The 26,344-nt window shown below is 34.8% G+C and overlaps 3 protein-coding genes across 11 annotated transcripts in view; 2 read left to right on the plus strand and 1 right to left on the minus strand.

Moving 5' to 3' along the window:
• LOC138694672 (zinc finger protein 544-like) overlaps positions 1-8,744 on the minus strand; it is a 35,720-nt gene extending 26,976 nt beyond the window's left edge. Inside the window, exons 1-3 of one of the 4 annotated variants that reach the window (XM_069818639.1) lie at positions 8,580-8,744; positions 8,212-8,367; positions 1,510-1,639 (exon numbers count right to left, since the gene is read on the minus strand). In XM_069818639.1, the coding sequence (XP_069674740.1) occupies positions 1,510-1,639; positions 8,212-8,367; positions 8,580-8,618 (325 nt within the window). In that variant the 5' untranslated portion in view covers positions 8,619-8,744. Of the gene's footprint in view, positions 1-708; positions 809-1,509; positions 1,640-8,211; positions 8,368-8,481 lie in introns of those variants that run through there. The other 3 variants (XM_069818636.1, XM_069818637.1, XM_069818640.1) reach the window with 3 other exon arrangements.
• A 21-nt stretch (positions 8,745-8,765) lies between these two features.
• Gem2 (Gemin 2) lies at positions 8,766-24,884 on the plus strand. Of its 6 annotated transcripts, none has more exons than XM_069818644.1 (7): positions 8,766-8,876; positions 15,946-16,075; positions 17,383-17,467; positions 21,026-21,157; positions 23,412-23,537; positions 24,124-24,306; positions 24,461-24,884. In XM_069818644.1, exons 2-7 carry the CDS (start codon positions 15,963-15,965, stop codon positions 24,551-24,553), a joined length of 732 nt encoding a protein of 243 aa, XP_069674745.1. In that variant the 5' UTR covers positions 8,766-8,876; positions 15,946-15,962; the 3' UTR covers positions 24,554-24,884. The 6 variants fall into 6 exon arrangements, with proteins under 6 accessions (XP_069674745.1, XP_069674742.1, XP_069674744.1 ...); XM_069818641.1 differs by lacking the exon at positions 8,766-8,876 and adding an exon at positions 8,959-8,998; XM_069818643.1 differs by lacking the exon at positions 8,766-8,876 and adding an exon at positions 9,103-9,325.
• The window catches only part of Nrd1 (Nardilysin), a 67,923-nt gene continuing 66,110 nt past the window's right edge, over positions 24,532-26,344 (plus strand). The window contains exon 1 of the mRNA XM_069818635.1: positions 24,532-24,660. The gene's annotated coding sequence lies outside the window, so the exon portion shown is untranslated. The remainder of the gene's footprint in view (positions 24,661-26,344) is intronic.

A 26,344-nucleotide genomic window follows, 5' to 3' on the forward strand; every position in this document is an offset into this window, starting at 1 on the left:
CCCATTCCCGGACTCTGGTAAACTTCTTGTTAATTGTGAATGCTCACATTTAAATATATATATTTAAACAATTTTTCATTCTTGTTCCTGTTCCCGGTTTATTGTGGACCAGCTTTAATAGTGAGTGAATGAATAGAAACGATTTTTAATACCAACAGGTATCAGTCTATGTTTTTCTTTATTACACCATTTTTGCACTATGAAAACTTCTGCGATTTTATTTACAGACTTTTCAAATTATATCTTTGAAAAATATTGGAGTGCAAGAGGTCAAATGACTTTATTGTCAAATGCCTGGCATTAGAAAACAACAACAACTTTTCAAATTAACTTGTAGATACTGAATACGAAAAAAAGATTGTACACAGACACAATGTACGAAAGAAAGAAAAAAATTTGTATCGAATGTGCAGAAAATGTTTATTTGCTTCAAAATCACGAAATCGTTTTATGTATTACAATATTTCCTATGCACTTTTTTTTTTTTTACTGAAAGGCAATATATATATATATATATATATATATATATATATATATATATATATATATATATATATATAGCCAATCTATATTTTTTATAACTATTTATGTGTAATTGAATACAATCTTCAGTTCTGCAGGCAGGAAATTACATTGCCAAAATGTATGTTGATATGGATGATTTTCATAATTTGTAAAAGTAGTTTCTGTCAAACAAAATTAACTTACAAGTTAGAGGAAAATTTCCATGGTGAAGGAAAAATTGATGACCAGACAGGTACTTTTAGCAGATCGAGAAGTGTGAAACTCCATCCGGAATTAGGCATTCCTGCTAAGCAGAACCGTAGTGGTTAGTGTTGTGATAATACATTTAGGATGCGAAGATGGTTGTATTTGTTAATCCAATTGAAACATGCACTTGTTTTCAGAATTTTTGTAGTTGGAAAAATGAATAATAGTGACCCTGAAATGTATATATTGTAAGAAAGCCAAAGTGTTTATGAATTTAGATAACATCTGTGAACTTCACACAATTTTGCACAAAAATTACTCGAATGAATCATTTAATTTCTGGTTCATCACATTAATTTTTTCACGTATCATTATCATACTATTATTAATTACTTTCTACAAGCATGAAACTAATTTAATTCAATTTGTTACTAACATTTTTATAGAAAATATAAATATGTATAGCTAACTGTACACCCCATTTTTCTCATAATATTCTGATTTACTTTCAAAGCATGTTTTAGAAATTATTTGAAAAAAAAAAAAAAACCTGGCTGTTGAAGTACATAGTGACTTATGTGTGTTACTGAGTTACTCTCTGTTAATGCTAGTAAGTCTGTCAAAACTAAAACTGTCTAATTTTACTATCATATTCTAGTAACTACAAGAAACAGTACATAAGTATATTTTAGTATACACCACACAAACACAATTAAGTCTAGGTATTATTGCCCCTTGAAAACATTAAAACGTATCTCTTGAATATTTTTCTACAGAAACACTGTAAAATTGCAGTACCATGTTTATAAGTTCTATTTCGTCGACTTCCTGGTGATGCAGCAACGCCAGTATCCGAAATATATCTTGTCATGAATGCTGGAGCCATTCCTAGCGACACTAGTTGAGAAGCATCTATGTAATCTGGAAGCTATATATAAAGAAAAGAGGATCGCAAATTAAACTTTTCAACTATAAAAAAATTATTTTGTTAATATGATATTCTATTATAACAGTCCGCAGATCAGACCTTTTATTCAGTTACAGTTTATTATAATTTTTAGTAGGTTATTTTACGACGCTTTATCAACAGCTTAGGTTATTTAGCATCTGGATGAGATGAAGGTGATAATGCCGGTGGAATGAGTCTAGGGTCCAGCACCGAAAGTTACCCAGCATTTGCTCATATTGGATTGAGGGAAAACCCCGGAAAAAAACCTCAACCAGGTAACTTGCTCCGGGCTATCTGGTTTCACGGCCAGACGTGCTAACTGTTACTCCACAGGCGTGGACTCTTATATAAAAGCAACTATTTTTGAAAAATAATTAATATTTATTACCGATACAAAATAAATGTTAACAGTGAATGGAACATAAAAATTTATGGCTCACATGACAAGTAAATATATAACCTTATTCTTATAATTAACACAGTAGAGACGTAATGATGATGATATAATAGGAGTGATAACTTGATTTATTATTTAATTGTAATCTCATCATTAGCTGTCCTCAGAAAAGTAGGCCTATTTTGAACAAGATCAGCTGAAAATAAATCTTGCATCGTGTATTTACTCTGTAAAAAGCAGAATATAATTATCATTATATCACCATCATTAATAAGCTGTAAGAAATTATTAGTGAATAGTTTTGGTTAACTCATTTTAAGAAAAAAAAAAGTATTGGAAATATTCAGCAGTCTTGGGTCCACCTAGTCATCTCCCTACTACAATTTCAATTTGAATAGTTATTCAATGGGCAGACACCGAAAGAACATGGGAAACCAACTAAAAAGAAAAAAAAGAGCCATTGCTATATGTATTTAGACTAAGCTCACGTCATGATTGCCTAGCCAGTCATCTGTGAAAATAAAAATCTTAGAAACAGAAGAATGCACATTATACAGACTACAAGACACAAAAATGTACCAGAATGATCTGCTGTGCTGTATTAAACTTCCAAAAAGAACTTCAACTATCAAAAAAATTCAGTGGACTTTATTGGAAGGCAAGGTACAAAATGGGTTAAAGTCGCCAAATATGAGTCACTGGAAACCACTCAACCAACCTAATTATTCAATGCTGCTGAAATGCTACAGTGATAGTAAGGATTATGACATGATGGAACAGGAAAGTGTGAAAATGAGGACTTCGAACTATAGGCTTATGCCAAACCTTTTAGAGATCAAATAGGCCTATCTTCTAAGCATACCTGAATCGTGATAGAATTTTGGTATCCTTTCTCTAAAAATATGGATCAGATTTTAGTATCAGTCAATACATTAGTTATGTTAGTTTGGACTACAATGTTTAGGTCAGTTCCTCGAAATTCATCGAATACCCCTAGTTAGCAATTCTTGCTGTATAGCAGCAATTCTGCTAGTCAATAAAGTAACATCCTGGGTACAAGTAGTATATAATGGTCTACCATTTAATCAGCCATTCTTTTAGTAACAGATGTACATAGTCACAGTTTTAGAAGTTAATTTTCAAAAATGAAAATAGATTTTTTGGTTGTTTCATTCTCATCTCGTCACCTTGCTTTCTTCCTGTGACTCCTGTGAATTTTCATAATTTCATTTTTTGTAATGTGTGTGACAAGGATTTGTAACATTTGTGACAAATAATATGTATATTATGTTTTTACTTTATTTGGCTAAACTAGTGCTGAGGTAGTTTCTTTCATACTCCACTTACACACAGGGTGCAAATTAACAGGAGGGAGGGGGGATTTCCTCCCTGTTGGAAAGTTATCCCCCTCTCATAAATTCATATTAACGTCCTTACCAGGGATAACTTCTATCCCCCTTCACAAAATATAATTGTTTCAATACGAGTATACTTTATAAAGTATAAAATAAGCAAAGAAAATAATATTGATGTATTATCATCACCAGCAAGCTCACAATCTTATCTTAAGCCTGCTCATGGATATAATTATTATTATGATCAAGATGCAAGACAAGCAACTCAATGCAACCAAGCGTTGAGCCGTATCAAATGAGGATAATAATTTTAAGTATGGTATTCTCTATCTAGGATTCTATCCCCCCCCCCCATCAAAAATCTTAATTCGCACCCTGCTTATACACCTTGCATATACGAATTTATGACAGGTTAGATTGTTAATTTAGGCTTTTGTTATGCCTTGCATATACGAGCAACTGCATTTTCATTTTAAAAAATCTCTGAGTTTCCTATAGCACGCAACAATGAAGTTTTTTTGACGAAAAAAGCGGGAAAATGGTCTAATTTTCAGATGAAAGGTAGTTTTGAATACGAAGAATTCATTCAGGACATCAGCTGACTTGAAAACATTAGAAAATAGCTAAAAATTGTCAAGAATTGATCAGTGTAGGTAACCTAAAAGTGATTATTTAACACGTGAAATAAAAAAGCAGAACACTTCAAAATGAACGCGAAACTCAAATTTCACTTCACTTATTGTTAGTATATATGCAAGGCATACCAAAAGCCTGAACTAACCCAATCTAACCTGTCACAGATTCATATATGCAAGGCATACTAAAGCCAAGCCAAGCCAAGCCAAGCCTAGCCTAGCCTAACCTAACCTGTCACAGATTCGTATATGTAAGGCATACAGAAAGCTTAAGGTAAGCAAGCCTTCGTTTATGGTTCAAAATATGGATTTTTGGATTTCCGGTGTTTATTGGTGTTTCAAGTGTTCTGAATGCGAATATGCGGTTTATAATCGATTCGGACCAAAATTGGATGTTTAATGAGCATATAATTGATTGCATGTCTTTTCTGACCACTCCCACTTTTGCAGACATTTATGTTTTTCGATACATTTCCTAAACCGTTGAAGATATTTTTATGAACTAACTCTTGTTTTTTGCGAGAAATTTCATATTTTCTGTTGATGCCTCTGTCAACTTTCTCTTTTTTCATGGTCATCTATGGTTTGGTTTCCAAGGAAACGCGAAGCGAGGTAAATGTAAATATTTGTTAGTTTGTATTTGTGAAGGTAAAAAATGGGAAGAAATAAGAAGTTTGGAAAGAGAAAGTTTACTGGGAACACTTATACAAGAAAGAAGGATGTTACTAGTGATTTAATTAGTAATGGAAAAGTTAGTAATGTTTTTAGTGCAGAAGAGGTTTGACCGAACACCATGTGAAGCAAATGTAACAACTACCAGTGCCGGTAAGTGTGTTACACCTCCTAGTTCATTGAAGAAGAAACTTTCATCTTCCGTAGAACTATTTGATGAGATGTGTGAAATGCAACAGTCTAATATTTGTGAAAATAACATGTTGAAATCTGGTTATGTACTAGTGGATTTGGAACTGATGTCAAAAGCATTATCTCAACAAACAAAATGTAAATACTGTGAATGTGACTCTCTGTCAATTCAAGAAGACATAAAGAAACGAAAAGAACTTGCCAGATCATTAGTAATAGTGTGTGCAGTGTGCAGAAAGGAAGGCACTTTTCAAACATCAAAAGTTACCGCTAGTGGATATGAAGTGAATACAAGATTCATATATGGGCTACGCTGTATTGGAAAAGATTATGCTGGTAGATTGTGTGTCATGATGAATGTCTAAGCCCCATTCAAAATTTCATAAGGTGAATGGACATATTCAAGAATCAGCTGATAGTGTCTCAAAGATAGTATGTTAGAAGCATGTAAGGAAGCAGTGCAATGCAATACAGTGATGGTAAGATTCCAGTTGCAGTAGATGGGACATGGCATGAGAGACGCCACACGTCAAACCGTGAGTTGTGGTAGCTACTCCAGTTGATACAGGCAAAGTTTTAGATTCAGAATTGCTATCAAAATATTGTTATACATGCAAAAAGTTAGGGACTCATGAAGGTTGTGTAAAGAATTTTGATGGAAGCAGTGGTGGTATAGAAGCAAAGGGAGCTGAATGTATTTTTCAAAGTTCCAACCAGACTCATGGTGTACAATAAAAACAGTACTTAGGTGATGGAGACAGTAATGGTTTTGTAAAAGTTGTGGAAAGTAAACCATATAATTAGGGACGATTGTACTGTGGAGAAACTGGAGTGCATTGGACATGTACAAACGCGCATGGGTTCCAGGCTTCGCAAACTCAAGAAAGATTTAGTGGGGAAGAAACTTTCAGATGGCAAAGGTGTTGGGGGATCAAAGAGATTACAGATGGGATGATAGATAAATTACAAAATTACTATGATCAAGCCCTAAAAAATAATTTGCAAAGTCTACAGGATATGAGGAGTGCAGTATGGACTACATATTTTCACGAACTCTCCACTGACGATCATCCCCAACATGACCTGTGTCCTAAAGGTGACAATTCGTGGTGAAAATATAATAGAAAGGTACCTCATTATAAACACCATGGTTTACCAGAATCTGTTATGCTTGCCATAAAACCAATATGAAACTTGTACCATGCAGAATTACTAAAAAAATGTTTGCATAATAAGTTTGAAAATATAAACGAAGCATGTAACCGTGTTCTGTGATGCAGGATCCCCAAAACAGTCTTTGGTAGTGTCAATTCACTTAGATTAGGACTAAGAGATGCCATCATATCATCCAATGATGGAAATATTGGAAGAGTGGAAGTCTTACAAAAGTTGGGGATTGAACCAGGCTTCAATACCATAATACCATAACATCTTGAAGGAATTAGACTCTCTTCGCATCAAAAAAGCAGAAATGGTAATGGAGGAAATGGCAAAAAAAGGAAGAAAATTGAAGAGGAATAAGAAGAGAAGCCATGAGGACACAGAAGATCCAGATTATGGTACTGGAATGTCCTAGCAGTGCACTTAAGTATGAGAATATTTGCCAAAACTTTAACTTCATTTTTCTCAATTGTACATTTTTTGTAACGTTGGTGCACGTTACATCAACACCATTAAAGATAAATGCATGAAATTTGGACTGGACATTAGGAAGACCATAACTAATAATAATATGAAAGGAAATTTTTGTAAATTACTTAGAACCTGAGTTTTCAAATTTTGAATTACAAATTTTAAACACAAAATTAAACATTTAGAAAAAAATTAATAATTAAAAAACTAATAACATTTGATCAAAACTAGTTCGTATTATTAAAGATAAATGTATATTAAATAATCCCTGAAAATTTGGAGTTTGTACCTCAGATACATCCAGAATAAAGTGCACCTGAAATTTTAAAATTTAACATGGGCGGTATAGGGAGGGCTTGCTTACCTTAAACTATCCTGTCACAGATTCCCGCACTGTAGAACTTTGAAAAATGCAAGTTGGAAGTTTTAGTGTCGCGTGCTAGGTATAAAAAAGCCAAATCCCTGATAAATTCAATGATTTTCACTTCCCAAATCACCGGAATCACCTCAATGCTTGTTTCGCCCTTCATTTTACACGAAAAAGTAATGCTTCACAAAGATTTTGTGGACACATTAAGCTATGAGATATTCAGGAATATTACTTCACATTACGGTATCTTATTTTCACATCAGGATAAATTTGGATCTACAGGAGAAAACGATACGGAATTTTACGTTTTTTGGTAGATTGAGAGTTTTTGTAAGATCGAGAATCAGTGATAGGTTAGGTCAGGTTAGGTTAGATTTGTTGAGGCTTTTGGTATGCGTTGCATATATAATTATTATAGGCCTATTACGTCATTGTCACCATCTTTGTTTCAGCAGTCGTGTATCAACATCTATTCCTACAGTAAATATATGGTGTGCTCATACTACAAAACCTAATAAACCAATTGCTAGTATAGCAAAAATTATTCCTGGGTGTAATACGGTTGTATTGGATTCTTCAGTAATCTCAATAATTTTACTTGTTCAGTATGAGGTGTATGTTATAAAAAATGGCTTAATACTAAATGTGTCAAACAGAAGAATAATGGATCTGATGTTACTTGAGACGTTCTTACTGGGAAAAATTTGGATTCCTTCCCTATCTTTCCCTTTTCCTCGCCCTTAGTGACAAGTAGCTCATAATCAGTGACAAGTTGAGTAGAGTTTTATGACACATTAGTGACACGTAACTTCAATATCAGTATTAAGGTTAGGTGGAAATTTATGAGAGGTAGATTAGTGACAAGTTGGCCCACTGTCAATGGTAATATTAGGTAGGGTTTGAGGGGGAGGGGGAGGGGGAGAGGGACAGAGATATTAGTGGCAAGCGGCCTCTTTGTCAGTGAGTGATAAGGTTAGACAGGGTTTGACAAATTAGATTAGTGAAAAGTAGCCCCAAAATCAGTGATAAGGCTTGGTAGAGTTTTATGATGTATAGATTAGTGACGTGACTCTCGCAAAAATTATGAAGTTACTGTCACGCTCCTTTATCCCTCCGTTACTTATACTTTCATAAAAGATATACTAAAGGAGGTATTAGTTTTTTCTTTTGCGTCATTGGATTTTGTTCAGGTAATTATGTGAAAAGTAAATGTTCTACATAAAGAAATTCAATGGGATTACGGACATTAGGGAAAATTAAATTGTAGTAATAAGTCGCTTAATTCGTCAAATGCATACTTTTTCTCCCTCCACTTGGAACGCAAGGGCGTTAATATCGTCCACAGAGTGATCAACGATATCTTGTAATCGCCCGGAAACAACATTCCAGTACTGAACAGCTTTAAGCTTTTCCTCGGCATCCATAGCTTGAACCATAGCGACTGCATCTTCAATCTGCAAGAAATATTTTCAGCATCAATGTCATTTGTTGCAGAAAATATCATGTTCAGCTATGTCTGAACTCTTAAAGGAAAACGCTTCTGGAATTTTTGTGAAAATAGACTGTACCTTGTTTACCCAATCAGCTGTTGGTCACCTGGAATAACTGATCAATTACTCTACATTCTGCGTTGATTATGGCCCAGAGCCTATTCAGATAATCTTACCTTTCTTTTAAACGACTCTAATATGCTTGTTACTTCCATTATTTTAAGTTCAATGGACTAGAAAGGGGATTGCAACATATTAAAACGAAAAATAAATTTATTTTTATCTCAGAACTTAAACAAAATGGCTGGACTATATACTCCATCAACATTTCCAGACTAAACAAATGCCTAATTGTGTAATACTGTTTTCTGATTCGGCTAGAATTATTTGCTGATTATCTATTGGTCATGCCCGAAGGTGTCGTGTATATCAAAGACGTCTATTTGTATTATTCCTGATATAATTCGACAAAGGTTTCCATCTATTGAAAATAATAATGAACTTTTTGTATTTTGATTATCTTTGCTGTTTATATACGTGTGGCGCTGTCGAAACCATCGGACAATCAAAATGTTGTTAAGTTTGTTGAGCCTTGGTAGTTAATATCTGCAATCAATGAATATACAAGCAATATTATGAAATGTGTTTTATAAATCCTTGCGTTTATTTTCCACAATCAAGGATAATATGATATCAAACATTCCTTGTCGAATTTCTCGACAATCTATCGATACTCGATAGCACCGTTCGTGATCGTATACTATATAACGTCTTTGATTGTGATATGATCATTGAACTAATTAATTCGTTGATATTGGTTTATGTTGTAGCAATGTGATTATAGATGTTGCTGGTTTTGCATTCAAATGAGCATGAACAGCTTTATTTTGTTATTACTTTGATGTAACGGGTAATGAAATTGGTAATTTGCTAGGAGACGTAGCTTCATATAGACCACTTTTACACCAAACCTAACCTTAGTGTTTACAACGTAGACTAAAACACTAACCTAACCTAACCTATCATAGATTAAGGGGGAAAATTTTAGAACATGGATTGCACCTACCAAATTATGTCGAAAGGGTGCAATCCATGTTCTGGAGTTTATCCTATTAAGGTTAGGTTAGTTTAGGGTTTTAGTATATCTTGCAAAAACAAATTTTAGGTTTAGCGTAAAAGTGGTCTATATGCAATGACGTCTCCTAGCAAATTACCAATAATTTTAATGATGTAAATGATATTATTAATTGCATTTATTTATATGTAGATTATGAATATAAGGAGAGGTTATGTGTGATTAACTCGGCCGTGGGCAGTGGATTTTGAAGAGTGTTAAAATCCTTGGTAGGGCTTCTTTCGAGAGATAAATAAAGCTGGGAGGATTGTGTCGTAAATTTACGGCCCATAAAAGAACCGCGAAGACTCTAGGTTAACTCTGCCTGTCATTGCTTGCAAACGTTGAATAGGTAAAATGGTACCGTTAATTAATTATTCATGGTTTCACCATTATTGCTTAAATAACTACTACAGGGTTAATGCGAAAGAGGTTATTTGTAACGACGTCTAGCAAATTACTAATCATGTTAATTAATTTTTTAAGTTATGATTTATTTAACGACGCTCGCAACTGCAGAGGTTATATCAGCGTCGTCGGTATGCCGGAATTTTGTCCCACAGGAGTTCTTTTACATACCAGTAAATCTACTGACATGAGCCTGTCGCTTTAAACAGACTTAAATGCCATGAACCTCAGCCGGGATCGAACCTGCAACATCGAGCATAGAAGACCAGTGCTATACCAACTAAGCTTCCGAGGGCGACACTAAATATGCAGTAAGCATCAGCCAGACTACCATTTTTCCACAAGAGAGATCCAGGATGCATATTTTCCCGTTAAAGTGTAACAAGGCTATCAGTACTTATATCAATTATATAAGAACACGTTGAACATTTAAAATGCATGTATATATTTGATAATGTATGTGCTTTGGACCTCCATTGCGGTAAGATGCCCTGGCCAATGCTTACTACATAATTACCTATAAATATTTTATTTATTTATCTATGTACTTATTTACTTGTTCACTTACTTATTTACATAGTTACACGTATTTACTTACCGGCAGTACTGTAATTGAAAAAAAAAAATTGCTGGAACTCGGCTATGTCAGAAGTGCCATAATTGCTTCATCATTCGTTTTCTGTATTATTTATGCTGCAAATGTGGAACCCAGTCATTTTTCCTGGAACTGCGTCCAACTCAACTACAGCACTGCTTACCGGTACGCATTGGCTTATGTATTTACTTATTTCTTTGCTTATTTATTTCACTTATTTATTTTTACTTATTTATTCATTTACTTGTCGGCATTGGTAACATTGAGGGGGGGCTTGTTTTATCCCAACCTTAATCTTCTAAACATCTCACTTCTCAAAATTCGAGAAAACCGGGACGTTACTCGCCAGGTGGAGTGGTGCCTTGGATGATTGGGATGTGCGCAGTGGAAGACTTACAGAATAAATAGTGTGAATTTATAATAACAAATATAATTAACAAGTAATGAATAACAAATACATAAATAATTCAATGAAAGAAACATACAAGTATGAAATTAAATGAAAAGGAACGATATGCTAAATTTACCTCAAGTATAACAATAAATAAATTACAGAACCGTCGAGACTTCAAACAACATGGGCCAATATACTTGCGAGTCATAATACAATCTAATTGACAAATTCCAAATAATAGATTCCTGACCTATAAAAATATCTGCCCACTGGAACATTCTCACAACATGTCCAACAACACATGAGTCTTTAACATGAATGTCCAGCCGTTACCACAACTCTCAGTAAATGCCCAATTAGATTTTAAGTTGCCATAAAAATGCAAGAAATAAGTTCAAGATACATATACCATATTGACTCAATACACTACAAAGAAATAACCTAATGTGAAACAGTCACACACCTAATCAATATGCACATAATTAATTAAAGATTGAATCTTAATTAGAATTTACACACAGTAACAATCTCTGTACTATCATGATAAACCTGATGCCCAAAAGAGAGAGAGAGAGAGAAAGCGAGTAATATACAAAACGACAATAGTTCCGCATTTGCGTACTCATTTAAATTCCAAACTGGAATTCAATACACTCAAAATTCATAAATAGAATCGTGTAGAAAGTCATGATAATCAATTTGGAATAGAATGTACTAGAATAACCACGAGAGCAATTTAACTACAGTTTCATTACATACACTATTACGATATAACCAATGAAGATCATTAATCACCACAATTTCGCCAGACTACCTTGGAACTTCAATTTGAGGTAACTCACCACAACTATAAAACCTCACACAATCTCTAATACACGAACCAAGACATTATCACTAACGAATCATGTCTGTATTCAATTCACTAAATATATATCGTAAACAAATGTAAGGAAATACCAAAATAACTTCGTAATTTTGACTTAACTACTCCATGATAAAACCAGTACAACCTTATACTTCACAACTGAATCCCGGAATGAAGTTAACTGTCCGAGATGTTCTCCAAACAACCTTCCACATCGAGCGTACGTTCCTAAGTAAAGTTAATTATATCACGATTCTTGGAGCAACCTTACACGTCGAACGTAAGTTCCTAAGTGAAGTTTACCAGTTGAAGACGGACTCCTGAGCGAAGTTTACTAGACGAGCGCGGAGTGCTTAAATGCGACAGGCCCATGTCAGATTTACTGGGATGTAAAAGAACTCCTGTGGGACAAAATTCTGGCACAATGGCGATGCTGACATAATGTCTGCAGTTGCGAGGATCGTTAAATAAACCATAATTTTTTTTCATTTACTTACCTATCTACTTATTTTTTTACTTAGTTAACTTATTTACTTACTTAGTTACTTATTTACTTTATTTATTTACTTAGTTACCTATTTACATATTATTTACTTATTTATTCAATTATTAATTCTGGAGGAAAGACTCTCCATGGATTTTAGAAGTTCTGAGCTTGTATAATTATTCTATATTAAATTCCCATAATTTATATGCGTAGATTGTTGCGGGACCTGGTAGCTCATGCAAGGGTTTGGGCCTGAATTAAGTAAGGCCTAGACTTAACTCTGCATGAGACACTAGGAGGGGGGCCTCAACTCCGACACTGCACGTCCCAATGGCTGATAGGGGAAGTTCCTGTAGATATATAGGACAGATGTGAATAAGGCTTAGCCAAATAAACACCCGTGGATCAACTGAGGCGAAGAGGATGCTCAACAGTCATGAAGGCGGAAGAGGAGACAAGAATTCCCAACGGCAGAAGGAACGGAAGAGGCACCTCATTTTAGAGAGGGGCAAACCAGGCTCCAAAGTCGTGGTGAAGACAACTGGTTTAGGAGACGGAAACAATGATTAAAAATGACCTGGCCTTCCAGGTTAGAGGTTGGGCATGCACTGACAATCCACCCTGTAAAAATCAATACCATTAGGAAATCTAATGAGCCTCGGATTAAGGATGGAAAACATGGATATCAGGCCCAGAAAAGACCAAGGACTAATGATTTGTCATTCACGACATGGAACGTTCGTTCTCTATACAAACCTGGGGCCATGAAGGAAATGAGTGACCAACTTTTGTCATGTAAAGTAAATATAGCCTATGTGCAGTACAAGAAATGAGATGGCCTGGCAATGGAGTAATACATAAACCCAAAAATGCATTATTTTATAGTGGAAATAACAATAACAAACATCAATTTGGAACTGGTTTTTATGTAAATAAATAAATTTTATATAACTTAATATTTTAGATTTTCATCCAATCAGTGAGAGAGTATGTGCATTGAGAGTGAAAACAAAGTTTTATAATATCACTTTAAAAAATGGTAAAATGATAGTCAATTTTGCTAAAATGTGATTTGGTGAGGTTTGGAATCCGGAATTGGATGAAGCAGGTTGAGGATCGTGAAGAATGGAAGAGGATCATAAATGAAGTCAAGGCTCTCTTGGGCTGTAGTATTAACTAAGAAGAAGAAGAAGAAGATTGTTGCAGGAGGACTATGGTTTTACATGTTTTAAAATTTTAAACATCTACATAATTTTGGGGCGGCCGGGTAGCTCAGTTGGTAGAGCAGCTGGCTACGGACTGGAAGGTCCGGGGTTCGATCCCAGGTGGTGACAGGATTTTTTCTCGTTACCAAACTTTCAGAACGGCCCCGAGGTTCACTCAGCCTCCTATTAAATTGAGTACCGGGTCTTTCCCGGGGGTAAAAGGCGGTCAGAGCGTGGTGCCGACCACACCACCTCATTCTAATGCCGAGGTCATGGAAAGCATGGGGCTCTACCTCCATGCCCCCCAAGTGCCTTCATGGCATGTTACGGGGATACCTTTACCTTTACCTTACATAATTTTGGATGGTAGTGTAATGTTATGTTTGTTGGTAGGTAGTGTTTACTGCTTGGTGACGATCGGACTAGTTTAAGTTCTAGGTTAGTTCAGCGTAGTTTTGTTTGGGTTATGTAGGGTTAGTTAAGGTTAGGTTAGTTTAGTTTAAGTTAGGTTATGTTAGGTTACAGTCGAAATTATGTGCCTCCGAAATTTTTTTGTATTACCTTTCAAAAGTCGAGCATAAAATTATTGTTTGTGAAAACAAAATGAGTTCGAAAATCTTGGAGTAGTCGTTCTCCAAAATTACCATTAATTTACTTATTTATTTACCTTTTGCTTATGTACTTGTTTATTTATTTATTTACATATTTACTGCTGCAGTAGACATAAGATAAATTAAACAAATTGAAATTATGCAATGCTTATTAAAGATAACAGAATATAGCAAAGAATATTCAGAATTACGTATATTAAGGATTAAGTTGTTATTATAAATTTTATATTAGTAGATAAAATTATAACGGATTTACTTGAGTACACATATAACATGTATCTTTAATGAAATAAGTTGCATAGCGTTCCATAAAATGCTATCATAAGTATACTGCATAGGCCTAGCTAGGTGATTTAATTTAGGCTAGTAATCTTAGCGACAAGGTTAAGATAGTATCTTGGGACTTTCTTGCAAAAATTTCATATAGGTCTAATTCTGGCTAGAGTAATTCTTCATAAATCAGAAAACTTCATTCTAATTATTATTATTATTATTATTATTATTATTATTATTATTATTATATTATATATCATACCATATCATATCATATCACATCATATCATATCATATCATATCATATCATATCATATCATATATCATGTCATATCATATCATATCATATCATATCATATCATATATCATGTCATATCATATCATATCATATCATATCATATCGCTAACACTGGTTTATGAATACGAAAAATGTTAGTTCGCCGATCATCCACCGGAAGCCCACGCTAAGAATGTCTATGATTATGGCCCATGATATTTTAATATTATTTTACCTGATGATCCCTTTGGAGGGTGAAAACGTTCATACAAATGTAAATATACAAGACAGTGGGGGGGAAAAAAAAAAAAAAAAAAAAAAAAAAAAAAAAAATGCAAAATCGCTCTCCTTTCTTTACCAAACCTAAACCAAACTAAACAAATCCAATGTAACCTAGCTTAGTTTATTTTAATTTAGATTAGGTTTAATGAGGAAAAGAGAGCGACTTCTGCCTTACAGAAACAGTCCTGCAGATCATAACTATGTAGTCCCTGATAATTAAGTAGCCTTTTACATTTTGGGAACAGCGTACCAGTGCAACGATAATATTTTTGCATGCAACCATTTATGCCTACTTAGGATGTTCAGAATGAGTGGCGCAAAGTACTGAGGTAGGCCTAAAGAGAGAGAGATAACAAAAAATGATGCTACCCTTTCTATGGTTACCATGAAGATACAGCCTACTGATCATTCCAAACAAATAATATTTCAATTTATTTATGCTAATAATTTTTAATGCATTAGTATAACTGTTTTTGTTTTTGTTTATGTAATTTTGAGTGGGCAGCTATTACGTTCAGCCACCAGCAAAACTGAGTTGGCTAAGGCGCTTGCCTGCCATTACGCAGTTGTGCTCGGACGTGGGTTCGATTTCCGCTTAGGCTGATTATCTGGTTGGTTTTTTGCGAGATTTTCCCGAACTGTAAGGCAAATGTCAGGTAATCTATGACGAATCCTCTGCCTCATCTCGCTATAAAAATAAGTGAAAAAATGTACATTACAGCCTATAAATAAATACTTATTCGCACGAAGACATAACCAGTTTCAATCATATTGCACTAGATTTTGGATTTGTCGATGTCATTTAAAAAAGTCCTTTTAATTTTTCTTAAAGGTGCACTTCCCCCCCCCCCCCACCATTTTCTATGAAATTCATATTTCTTCTTGAGTGACTGATGCTTTTGAGTTTATCATGATATGACTTTATCATATTATATAGCTGAGCTGTCAAAAGGAAATATATTGAGTTTTTGTGTCATAGTCCCAAGACGAAGAATTCATATTTATGTACGGTATTTATTTAAAATTTGCAGATAATACTGTTGTTACCATGTCTGCAAATGGAGAACATTTAGAACCGGCATTGTATGTTGGAGAAATTAATGAAGATTTTGATCCAATGGTACCTCCAGCAACTGGAGAAGAGTATATTCAGAGAGTAGTGTGAGTATTGGTTAGAAGAGTAATTATTTGAACCTTTGATGTGTAGGCTTTCAACAGTTCTTTTTTATATAAGCCTAAAGTATGATTTGAGGCTTTCACGGTGATCAGCTTGGTGCGAGGTTTTTGGGTATTTTTTGCAGCTTGTCCTAGGTGTGAAGACATTCATCTTTCAAAGTTATGTATTGGTTCCACGTCAAGGAAGGTAGGGAAAGATAACTATACAGTCATGAACCATGAATAGGAAAATTGGTTTTTGTATTGAACATGTTGTGGAAACCATTTACTTTGCCATATTAAAACACAGGAAATGTAAAGATACAAATGATATTTCGCAATAGTACTTCCACTGCATAGTAGTTTTTCTAGATCTCAAGTCAGTCCTTTTCTGTTTTTTATATTACTTTTTTCTTTGTTTCATGCTAGAAAACTTCCTGGCCTTTTAAAAGGATCGACTGATTAAATTATGATCTCACAAATAAGTCTTCAGCACACATTGTTTGTCTCTCCTGTTCTGCATGCCCCATTCATGTCCTGATCACACACTGGGTACTTTACATTGCTGTATTCACTCTTGTTGTTCTTGACTACATAGTATACTCGTATGGTGCTTTACTTTCTGCAGCATCGAAGTGGTGCTTCACGTTTCTGTGCCCGCCTGTTCAGGTCTCGACCATACACTTATGGTGTTTGACTCTTTGTCAGCTGGATACGCATATAATTAGCCAATGCCAGTGGCGACTCTTTTTCCGAGAGCCTTGCATTTCTCAGCACTATACTACTAGATTTATTCAAAATCATCCGTCCTCAAGTGAGGTTGGGCACTAGGATCTCTAATTACAAACATGAAAATATACAGAAAAATGATATAAGTAAAATAATTATTTGCTATGTACATTTAAAACAAAAACTTATGTGTTTACATATGAATGATAGTGTAGAATTTGAAGAGAGACCTTCAGAATTTCCACCACAATCTTCTGAATCTCATAAAAGGCAATATTAAGAGATTAAGAATATTACATGTGAGTTTTGGTAAATATCCCCTTGCTCCAAATAGTAAGCCTGTAACACCCAGCCATATGTGGAATGCCATATTTTTCACTGAGTTATGAAAGGCACACCTCAATCAGAGGAATTCCATCTGTTGAACTTTATTTTATAGAGTCTATAATAGATGAAAATATGTTACTGTACTTATATAGGAAAGAGTTCGAAATCAAATTATGACGTGAAAACATCTTTAATATAAGCTGAGTGTGTTCATTTGTTCTGAATATTTAAAATAATTTCATTTGTTTTGTTTACAGTTTGGAGGCTTCCAAATGTGATGATATAATTGTTGCTAATGTAGACAGGTCTCGATTCAAGGAGCAGACTGTGAATGTAAATCTTGTAAGTATCAGCACTTTTAAATATGCTGTTTAGTTATTATGTTGATAAAGTTCAACATTTTCTCTTAAATAGCTCTTAAAATTTAATTCAGTTTCTCAAAATCTAAAAGCTGTAGATTGTGCTAATTTATCTCTCAAGTATGAATATCGTCTTCATCTCTTAAAATAGGCAAATGCCTGACTTCAAAAGTCATTCCATCCTTTTAAGGTAAGTGCTCACTACATCGTATCGCACTCATCAGACGAATCACACTAATTGGAAAAAGATAATTTTTGCTGTAATTGTTATGTAACCACTTTCACTATATCGTATCGCATGCATTGGCTCTCAGCAAATTCGTCCACGTTTCTCGGATGAGCAACTTTTCCGATATGTGCGATCATGGCCTTCTTTAATAAATCAATTTTAATTGCTCAACTATTACTATTATGTTGTGCCATGTGCAGCATCGCGCCAAAATGGCAGACGGAAAACTTATTTCGCTTGTAGAAAATTGCGAAGAATTACCTGATATAATTTGAGGCGTTCCCATTACAGTGATCAAGTCGTTTCTTACATATATATATATATATATATATATATATATTATGTAACCAATATCTCTTTCGTTTCTTCCTCTTCAATTAAGACTCATGAAGCAATTACAAATTCTTATTTGCTTACACTAATGATTAATAGACCTAACCTCAAACTCCTCTGTTTTCAGCAATGTCAGTATTGTACGACGTCATGTTTTAAACAGCTGATAGGGAATCCAATGAGGTGGAGTTGTTACAGTGAATGCACTCCACTTAAAATATCCGTTGCTTGCGATTTGTACGAGGAGTGCGATATGATGTAGTGAACGCTTATCTTTAGTGGTCATTCCTGGCTTCTTCATCCTTTTGGTTGGTAATCCATTGCTTACTTTAGAAATATGTCATCCATTCTAGTATAGTGCACTCAGATTAATATCACGAGCAGTAAACCAATACCGATTACAGCAATGCAAAAATACACAAGCAACATATCCATAGTAGAAGAAATAAAACATCAAGCAACAAAAACATACATAAATACAAAGTCCTTCCCTAAAGTACAGCACGTCACAAAACTAAAAACGCAAAACACACCAATCACAAAAATCCATAATTGCATATGCGGTGGTATTCAGAATATTCGGGACTGGTGCTGCCATCTGGACAGCAGTTGCAGTAATGCTCTGCAACTATACATGATAGCTCTAGAATATCTTATGAGTCAGTGTGCAGAATTTCATGCAGCTGGGTGGATGCGTTGAAATTTTACGATTTTTTTGTGATACCCTGTCTATTGTGTGTTGGGATTTCATGATGGATCTGAGACAGGAACAGTGAGTTGCATCAAATCTCGGGAAAAGTGCTGGTAATGATTAAAGAAGTGTTTGGGAAACAAAGCAGGAGCCCAGTGGAAAAGCCCAACCTTGCAAAGACCAAAAATGGCGAGACAAGTGAAGAGCAAATTCAAGAGTATGCTCCTCGTTTTCTTTGATACCAAGGGGATTGTGCACACAAAATTCGTCCCATCAAACCAAACAGTAAATTCCAATTGTGACGTTTTGCGACTGCTCCATGAAAATGTGCAAAGACAAGTGACAAGTGAACTGGCTGTAGCATCCCAACAACACATCCTGTTACAGGGATCCTATGAATCTCCTCTCACATTGTTTTTTTAACAAACATTAATGCCGAGAGGAATGTGGAATGACTGCTTAAAGAAATAAAAAAACACATATTTCAATCCAAATGTTGCTATGGACCCAGAAAACAATTGAAGTAATATTTGTCGGCAATTAAAAATTAAATTAAATTACAATTGCAAAGCATTAATTAAGCCTTTTCTTACATATGGATTAGGAACATGGACACTAAGAAAAACTGATGAAAAACTAATCAGTTTCTTTGAAAGAAAAATATTTAGACTCATATTTGGGCCAGTAAATACTGTATAAATGGGAAGTGGCGAATACAGTACATTAACGAGTTGTATTACCTGCATACTAAACATATGGACATATTAACTTACATTAAGATACAGAGACTAAAATGGGTTGGTCGTGTTGGAAGATTCAATGACCATTCACATAGGGTACCAAAAGAATACTTACCTCAATAGTTTATGGCAAAAGGCCAAAAGGACGACTCAAACTCAGATGGAAAAATGAGGTAATTAAAGGGCACTAAGTTCCTGGGAGGTGCAAATTGGCGAGCATTAGCATGCAATAGAGAAGCTTGGCAGCCCAGATCGCATATAACAGATTGCTCAGCCTTATAGGCTTTGATGGCAACAACTTTTATCATTTTCACTATGCTGCCATCTAGCTACTGCATAAAAAGTCACGTTATAACTTTCCTTTGAATTGCATGGAGCAACTGTACTTCCATCTAGTGGTCATTCTCAATTGATCCTGGTGGTTGTTCTGTTCCATATGTTACCGATTTTAACATGGTGTTGGCTAATCTTTATATATGTGATCAGGGCTGGCAGGAAGTTTAAAGGAAGGCTATGGCCCAAAGAGATTGTTGTACCACTGATGATGAATGAATGGAGAGGGAGTGTGCTTTTGTCTTTTTTCCAACAGGATTCTGTGACAGAACTATTCTTTGGACGAACTTCACAGAGTTCTACTGAAGGACAGAATTGTCATTAGAAATGTGTGGCTCATTTGATCCCGACCTAGCCCTTTGTGACTAAGTGTAGAGAAATATTCTACACACTTTGGAAGAACTGAAAAATAGCATCCAGGAAAACGTTACCTCCATTTCATAGCAGGAATTGCATCAAGTAAAGCATTATTTCTTAAACATGAGTGCCAAATGTTGGGAACAAGAAGGCAGATAGTTTCAGCATTTCCTTTTTAATTTGAGAAAGTAAATGATTTTTTAACTGCTTTTATCAATGGCCCAGTTCAAAAGGGAAACAGCTCAAAATTTAAAGTTTTGAAAAACCTGAATTTTAAAGCTTTATGTTACTGTGAAAAGTCCAATTAACATACACTAATTTGAAACTTATAGTATACATGAAACATCATTAACAGAATTTGGAGTAATTTCAACCATCTTTGATTTTCCACAGCAACATAGAGCTTTAAAATGCAGATTTCTCAAAAACTTAAATTTTGAGTTGTTTCCCTTTTGAACTGGGCCGTTGATATTTAGTACTTAATATTTTACATTAATAGTTCGTGATGTGTCGAATTTCTGATATTGCTCTCCATATTACTGATAACATACTCTGTCTGCATGGTTGGAGGATTCGAGCAGTTCAGCAAAGAGCCAGAGTGCATAAAAAATGAATCAGATCAGAAGACTTCAATAAAAACTCTAAATTCCACATTAGAAAGAATTTAGGTTACTTTTGAGCTATCATTACTATAAGGATATGTGTCCCCTCTAACTACAGCCTTTATGAAAATAAGTAACCTTTAAAAACACTTCCATTTATGAAATTATAAACCAGTACACATATATAAATTGAATGTTCTATTCTATCTTGTAGTCTCAAGCTGTGTTACTAATAGAAGTTAATTTCTTTGCACAGTCTGTAACAGAACCACCATTAATCTCGCCATCCATTGAATGGCAGCAGTGTCAAGTTGCTGATTTTTCAGCAGTAAGGCAGAATTTGGCAAGACAAAAGGCCTTGGGCATCATCAAACCATCAATTTCATTGGTATGTAATGTTTTGTTTAAATATCAGTTTTGATGTTATGAAGATCAAAACTCTTGTATTCCCTTAGTATATAGTTCTTACATGTTATATAACTATGCATTAGCTCAGTCAGCTGGGCTGGTAACTTTTGATTGTATACTGTAGGTAAGCATTGAATAATTTGAGATACGCTGTTCTCACAATGAGTACCAGTGCTTCACTTTCCCCAGATGTTCTGATTCCAGTGTTGTCCTTGTCTCACTGATTATGAATCATCCTATTTCGAAAAGATCATGAGAGAAAACAGTATTGCCATCATAATATACATTAGAGACATTCATAAATAGGACCAGTATTTGTATGTGAAATGCATGCTGCCTTCAGTACATCTTAAATATGCGAAAATTATAGTCTCTGTAAATCAGTCATAAAAAATCTGATTGTGCATGTAATGCATATTTTTGGAAAAAAATATTTTGCATGCCATAGTAGATTTATATAATAAACGACAGTTTTTACTCCTACAGTTGTGTTTAATGTTATATATAAATGCTGTATTTATGGGAGAAAATTATTTTACATGGATTATTTTTGTAATAAAATACATATCTTAATTGTATTTCTATTAAAAAGGAATTATCATTTTTGTTCCCTTTTCTTGTCATAATAGAACTTACTACATTCTAGTGTTATGCGTAAGGGCAGGTCTTTCACTGCAAACCCAGCACTTTCCATTATTTCCTATTTTCTGCTTTCCTCTTAGTCTTCGCATATGATCCATATATGTTAATGTCATCTATCATCTGATATCTTCTTCTGCCTCGAACTCTTCTTCCATTCACCATTCCTTCCAGTGCATCCTTCAGTAGGCAATTTCTTCTCAGCTAGTGACCCAGCCAATTCCTTTTTCTCTTCCTGATCAGTTTCAGCTTTATTCTTTCTTCACCCACTCTTTCCAATAAAGCTTCGTTTCTTATTCTGTCTATTGCACACACTCCATACTTCTCCATATCCACATGGATTGCCATTTGTATAATATAATTCAGTTTTCTTAATTAAAGGATTCATGCCTAATAGAACAATCCCTTTAATTGAGCAAACTGAATTATATTGTACGAATAACAATATTGTAGTCTGTATCACTACTGAACAGTAGTGGATCAAACTTTCCACACCTTAGGTAGAGAGAACACTAGCTAGCCCATGTTATCATCATGTTGTTGTGCCACGTCTGAACCTAACATGCACCTTTTATTTTAAAATTTGATTGATGTTTCTATAGACATCATCCTCTGTATACATTGTCGCCTCATTGTAGAGCTTTCCTTTCAAAAAATTGCACTTACATTAAGATATTTACACTGCAATGAATGGAAATACTATTTCAGCGAGTTCCATAGTTACTTTAAAATAAATAAAGTATACGTTAAATATAACGGATTAGGTCTTTTTAGGTTCTGACAAGCAAAATAGGTAATTTTAGGTCCTAACCTATGAATTAGGGCTTCTTAGGTCCCATAAAATTTAAGTACTGGTATGTTGTTCATTGGTACATAAAACGAAAAAGAAAAATTATATTTCGAAAGTAACGAGATAGTAACAGAATAGGTTCGAACCTAAGAATCCGAACCTTGTTGATGACGATTGTGGCTACATTCAGTGTAAGTTTCATATATTGTTCTTGGAAAGTAGAAGAAGAAGAAGAAAAAGAGGAGGCATTACCATACTTTCTGACTGATGTAATATAAGTGTTTTGAGTATAGTTATATCATGCTGAATATCGAGACATGAAGAAGGACGTGACTTTTCTGTCAAGTATATATTAGTACAATTTTCATTAACGAATTAATGTAATGTGTTAATTATGAATCCTTATTTAGGGAGGCTTTTGTTGATACAAATTTATTATTATTATTATTATTGTTTTCTATATGATTATTTACCTTTTTTTGCCTTTCACATCACCAAAGTATGGAAAACTAAGATATTGCTCCTCATTGTTGAAGAAACAATAAATAAGATGAGGGGTTAGAATTGAGATTAAATTTCTAAGACCAATATTACATATGCCTATCAGTTGTTAAACACTATATTGTTTTCTGTTTTTCATTAATATATGAAAAAGAAATACTGTTTACTATAACACAGCTACCTTGAAAGTATCATTGTTAATGTTAGATTTGTCGTGAATCACATACATAATTTATTTTATAAATTATTTATACTGAATTACACTTTCTATTTATGAATTCTCTAATGTATCCTTTGGTTTCAGCCAGCTAGAACTGACGAAGCTGGATGGTACTTGCTCTGCTTTGGAAATGATACAGAACCTGTGGAAAATGGTTCCTCCAGTGGTGGTGTTCCACCATTGGTGAGCATTCTACTTTCAATGAATCAGGTGAGCATCCTTATTTAAACAGGGTTACTCATCTGTCACATTTTTCTTAGATCTGCGGATACAAAATATTTAGATGTTACCATTAGGTCTAGATTCGTAGGCATGTCCTTTCCTTATTCTAATGAGTGTTTAACTTAAAAAATTTGGAATGGCTTCTCTCCACCTCCCCCCATCTTGAGAGATTTAGATAGAATTTTACGTTTGTGCAGTGGCTCAATTGGCATTGCGTTTCTCATAATTCATCTTAATTATTCATAGGATTGCTATTTTTTTTTTCACTTTATAGAAATGAGGCCTCTTTAGGACCCTTGCCAACAATGTATTTTGTATCGTTCACTTACTGTTCCTCTTCTGGTGCAGATGACTCTAATAACTAGTCTCATGTTAGGAACAGTAAAAATTTCTCTCCTAATCATCATCAGGATTAATCAATTTCTCCTTATAGGTGCATTTAACACAGAAGTATAATTCCACTCTGCTACATTAGCAGAATTTCAGAAAGTTCTAAGTTAACAATATTTGATAGCATTAAAAACCAGAAATAAGTAATAGAGATTAATATCTCAAAGTTTCCTCTTTGTTTCAGCCTCTAATAGAACAAGTTCTTGAATATCACGTGGAGTGGTTAGAGGCAAAGTCGAAGTTCTCAGTGCAGCAAGGTCGATGGTTGTATTCCCTGCTTGCTTGCCTTGAATTGCCTCTTCTTCCAGAAACTTGCAGCTTGCTACGTACATTGGCACGTGAGTGCTCTAGACTTAGAACATCATTGGTAAGTAAGGATTATGATAATTGTTCTCTAACAGTTTCAAAATCACGTTAATGTGATGTACAGTCACATATAACATAAATGTGTTACATTTTACTTGCTTGTAATAAAGGAAGAATTTAATTTATTCTTCGGGGGTTACTGTGTTCATTTACAGAAAACAAGTGACCATCCATCTATGGCACCTCTCACTCTTTTAATCTGCCTTGTTGCTCATTACTTCCGTCAAATGGATCTTGCAGATACTTGATATGGTGGTTATATTATCTTATGTTTACTTCCAATGAAAGCCTGTCAACGTGTGATGATTGTATATCTAAATAGGAAATAGTTCACTAAATAAGTGAAGTACTGACTGTAAGTATTAAGATACACTATGTGATATCTTCTCTCTCTCTCTCTTTTTTTTTTTTACTTTAATTATATCCAATTTTAGAATCTCTCATACTCTCTTAGCTTTTTACTGTCCTAAATCTGTAAAAAGTCGATAATAATATGATGTTAATACATACTAGGAGTTACTGTTTGTAAAATGTAGAATGTAGGATGAGAATAAATAAAATAATTATTTTTTTATTGTTGACATGCTTTTAAGTGATATAATTATACCAAAGTAATCAAAACACACATAGCATTCGTCGACTACAGCAAAGCATTCGACTCAGTCGAACATACAAGCGTACTGCAAGCACCGGAAAAACAAGGAATTGAAGCAAAGTACATCAGAATCCTAAGCAAACTATACGCTCAGAACAAAGCAAAAGTGAAGACTGAAAAAGAGGGGCAGATTTTTCGGCTATGTAGGGGAGTAAACCAAGGTGATCCAATCTCACCGAAACTGTTCACAAGCATATTAGAAGAAGTCTTCAGGAAGCTCAAGTGGGATACAAAATATGGCATTATAATAAATGGCAGAAGATTAACCAACCTAAGATTCGCGGATGATGATGTACTGTTTGCTAGGTCGCCAAACGAACTATAGCAAATGCTTATCGAATTGAACGAGCTCAGCAACTGTGTTGGGCTCTCAATCAATTACAGTAAAACAAAAATAATGTCAAATAGAATGCCAACACCAATCTCAGTACAAGGAACAGAGATAGAACACGTGGACAATTACATTTACCTAGGGCAGACTGTCTCACTTAACCAAGGGATGGAGAAAGAAATACAAAGGAGAATAACACAATCCTGGAAAGCCTTCTGGGCGCTATAGTTTATACTCCTTGACAGGTCCGTAAACCGCAGACTCAGACTAGAGGCTCTTAACTCCTGAGTATTCCCGGTGCTAACATACGGTTGCCAAACCTGGGCCCTAACAGAGAGGCAAAAGACGAACATCGAAATATGCCAAAGGAAAATGGAGAGGAAGATAGTTGGCATTTCACTGAAAGACAAGGTCTCCAACACGGCACTGCAGAAAATTACAGCTTCTGAGAACATCACACAAAAAGCCCTCATAACGAAGTGGAAGTGTGGTGGTCATGTAGCAAGGCAGCAACAGGGCAGATGGGCGCGAGAAACCACCATGTGGGACCCATACATAGGAAGGAGAACACAAGGCAGGCCAAGAAGAAAATGGGCAGATACAGTCAAGCAGCAGCTGGGAGGGAACTGGTCAACCATCGCCTGCAACAGGAACGAGTGGAGACAGATAGTGAACAAACTCATATAGAACTAAAATTTGACAAACTCTAGTGTATCTCACATAGTGAATGTGAATGTAAATATTGTTCACGTGAAATAGCTCATCATGTGAACCACACCAACCGAGCTTCCCCTCCTGTAGGAGGCCCTAGCCCTTCATGGGACACAGTGGCTTCATTCATTCATTCATTCATTCATTCATTCATTCATTCATTCATTCATTCATTCATTCATTCATTCAATCAAAACATCCTACAGTATAAAATTCAATAAGAAATGTCTCAAACAATAAGTAATACTTAAATGTGTACATATCAACATAAAAAACTCTTCTTGGGATCTCTCAGTGCAGTCCCTATCCGGAGATCCGATTGAGGAACTATTTTACCTCCGG

The sequence above is a fragment of the Periplaneta americana genome, chromosome 2, assembly GCF_040183065.1.
Source record: "Periplaneta americana isolate PAMFEO1 chromosome 2, P.americana_PAMFEO1_priV1, whole genome shotgun sequence".
NCBI lineage: Eukaryota > Metazoa > Arthropoda > Insecta > Blattodea > Blattidae > Periplaneta > Periplaneta americana.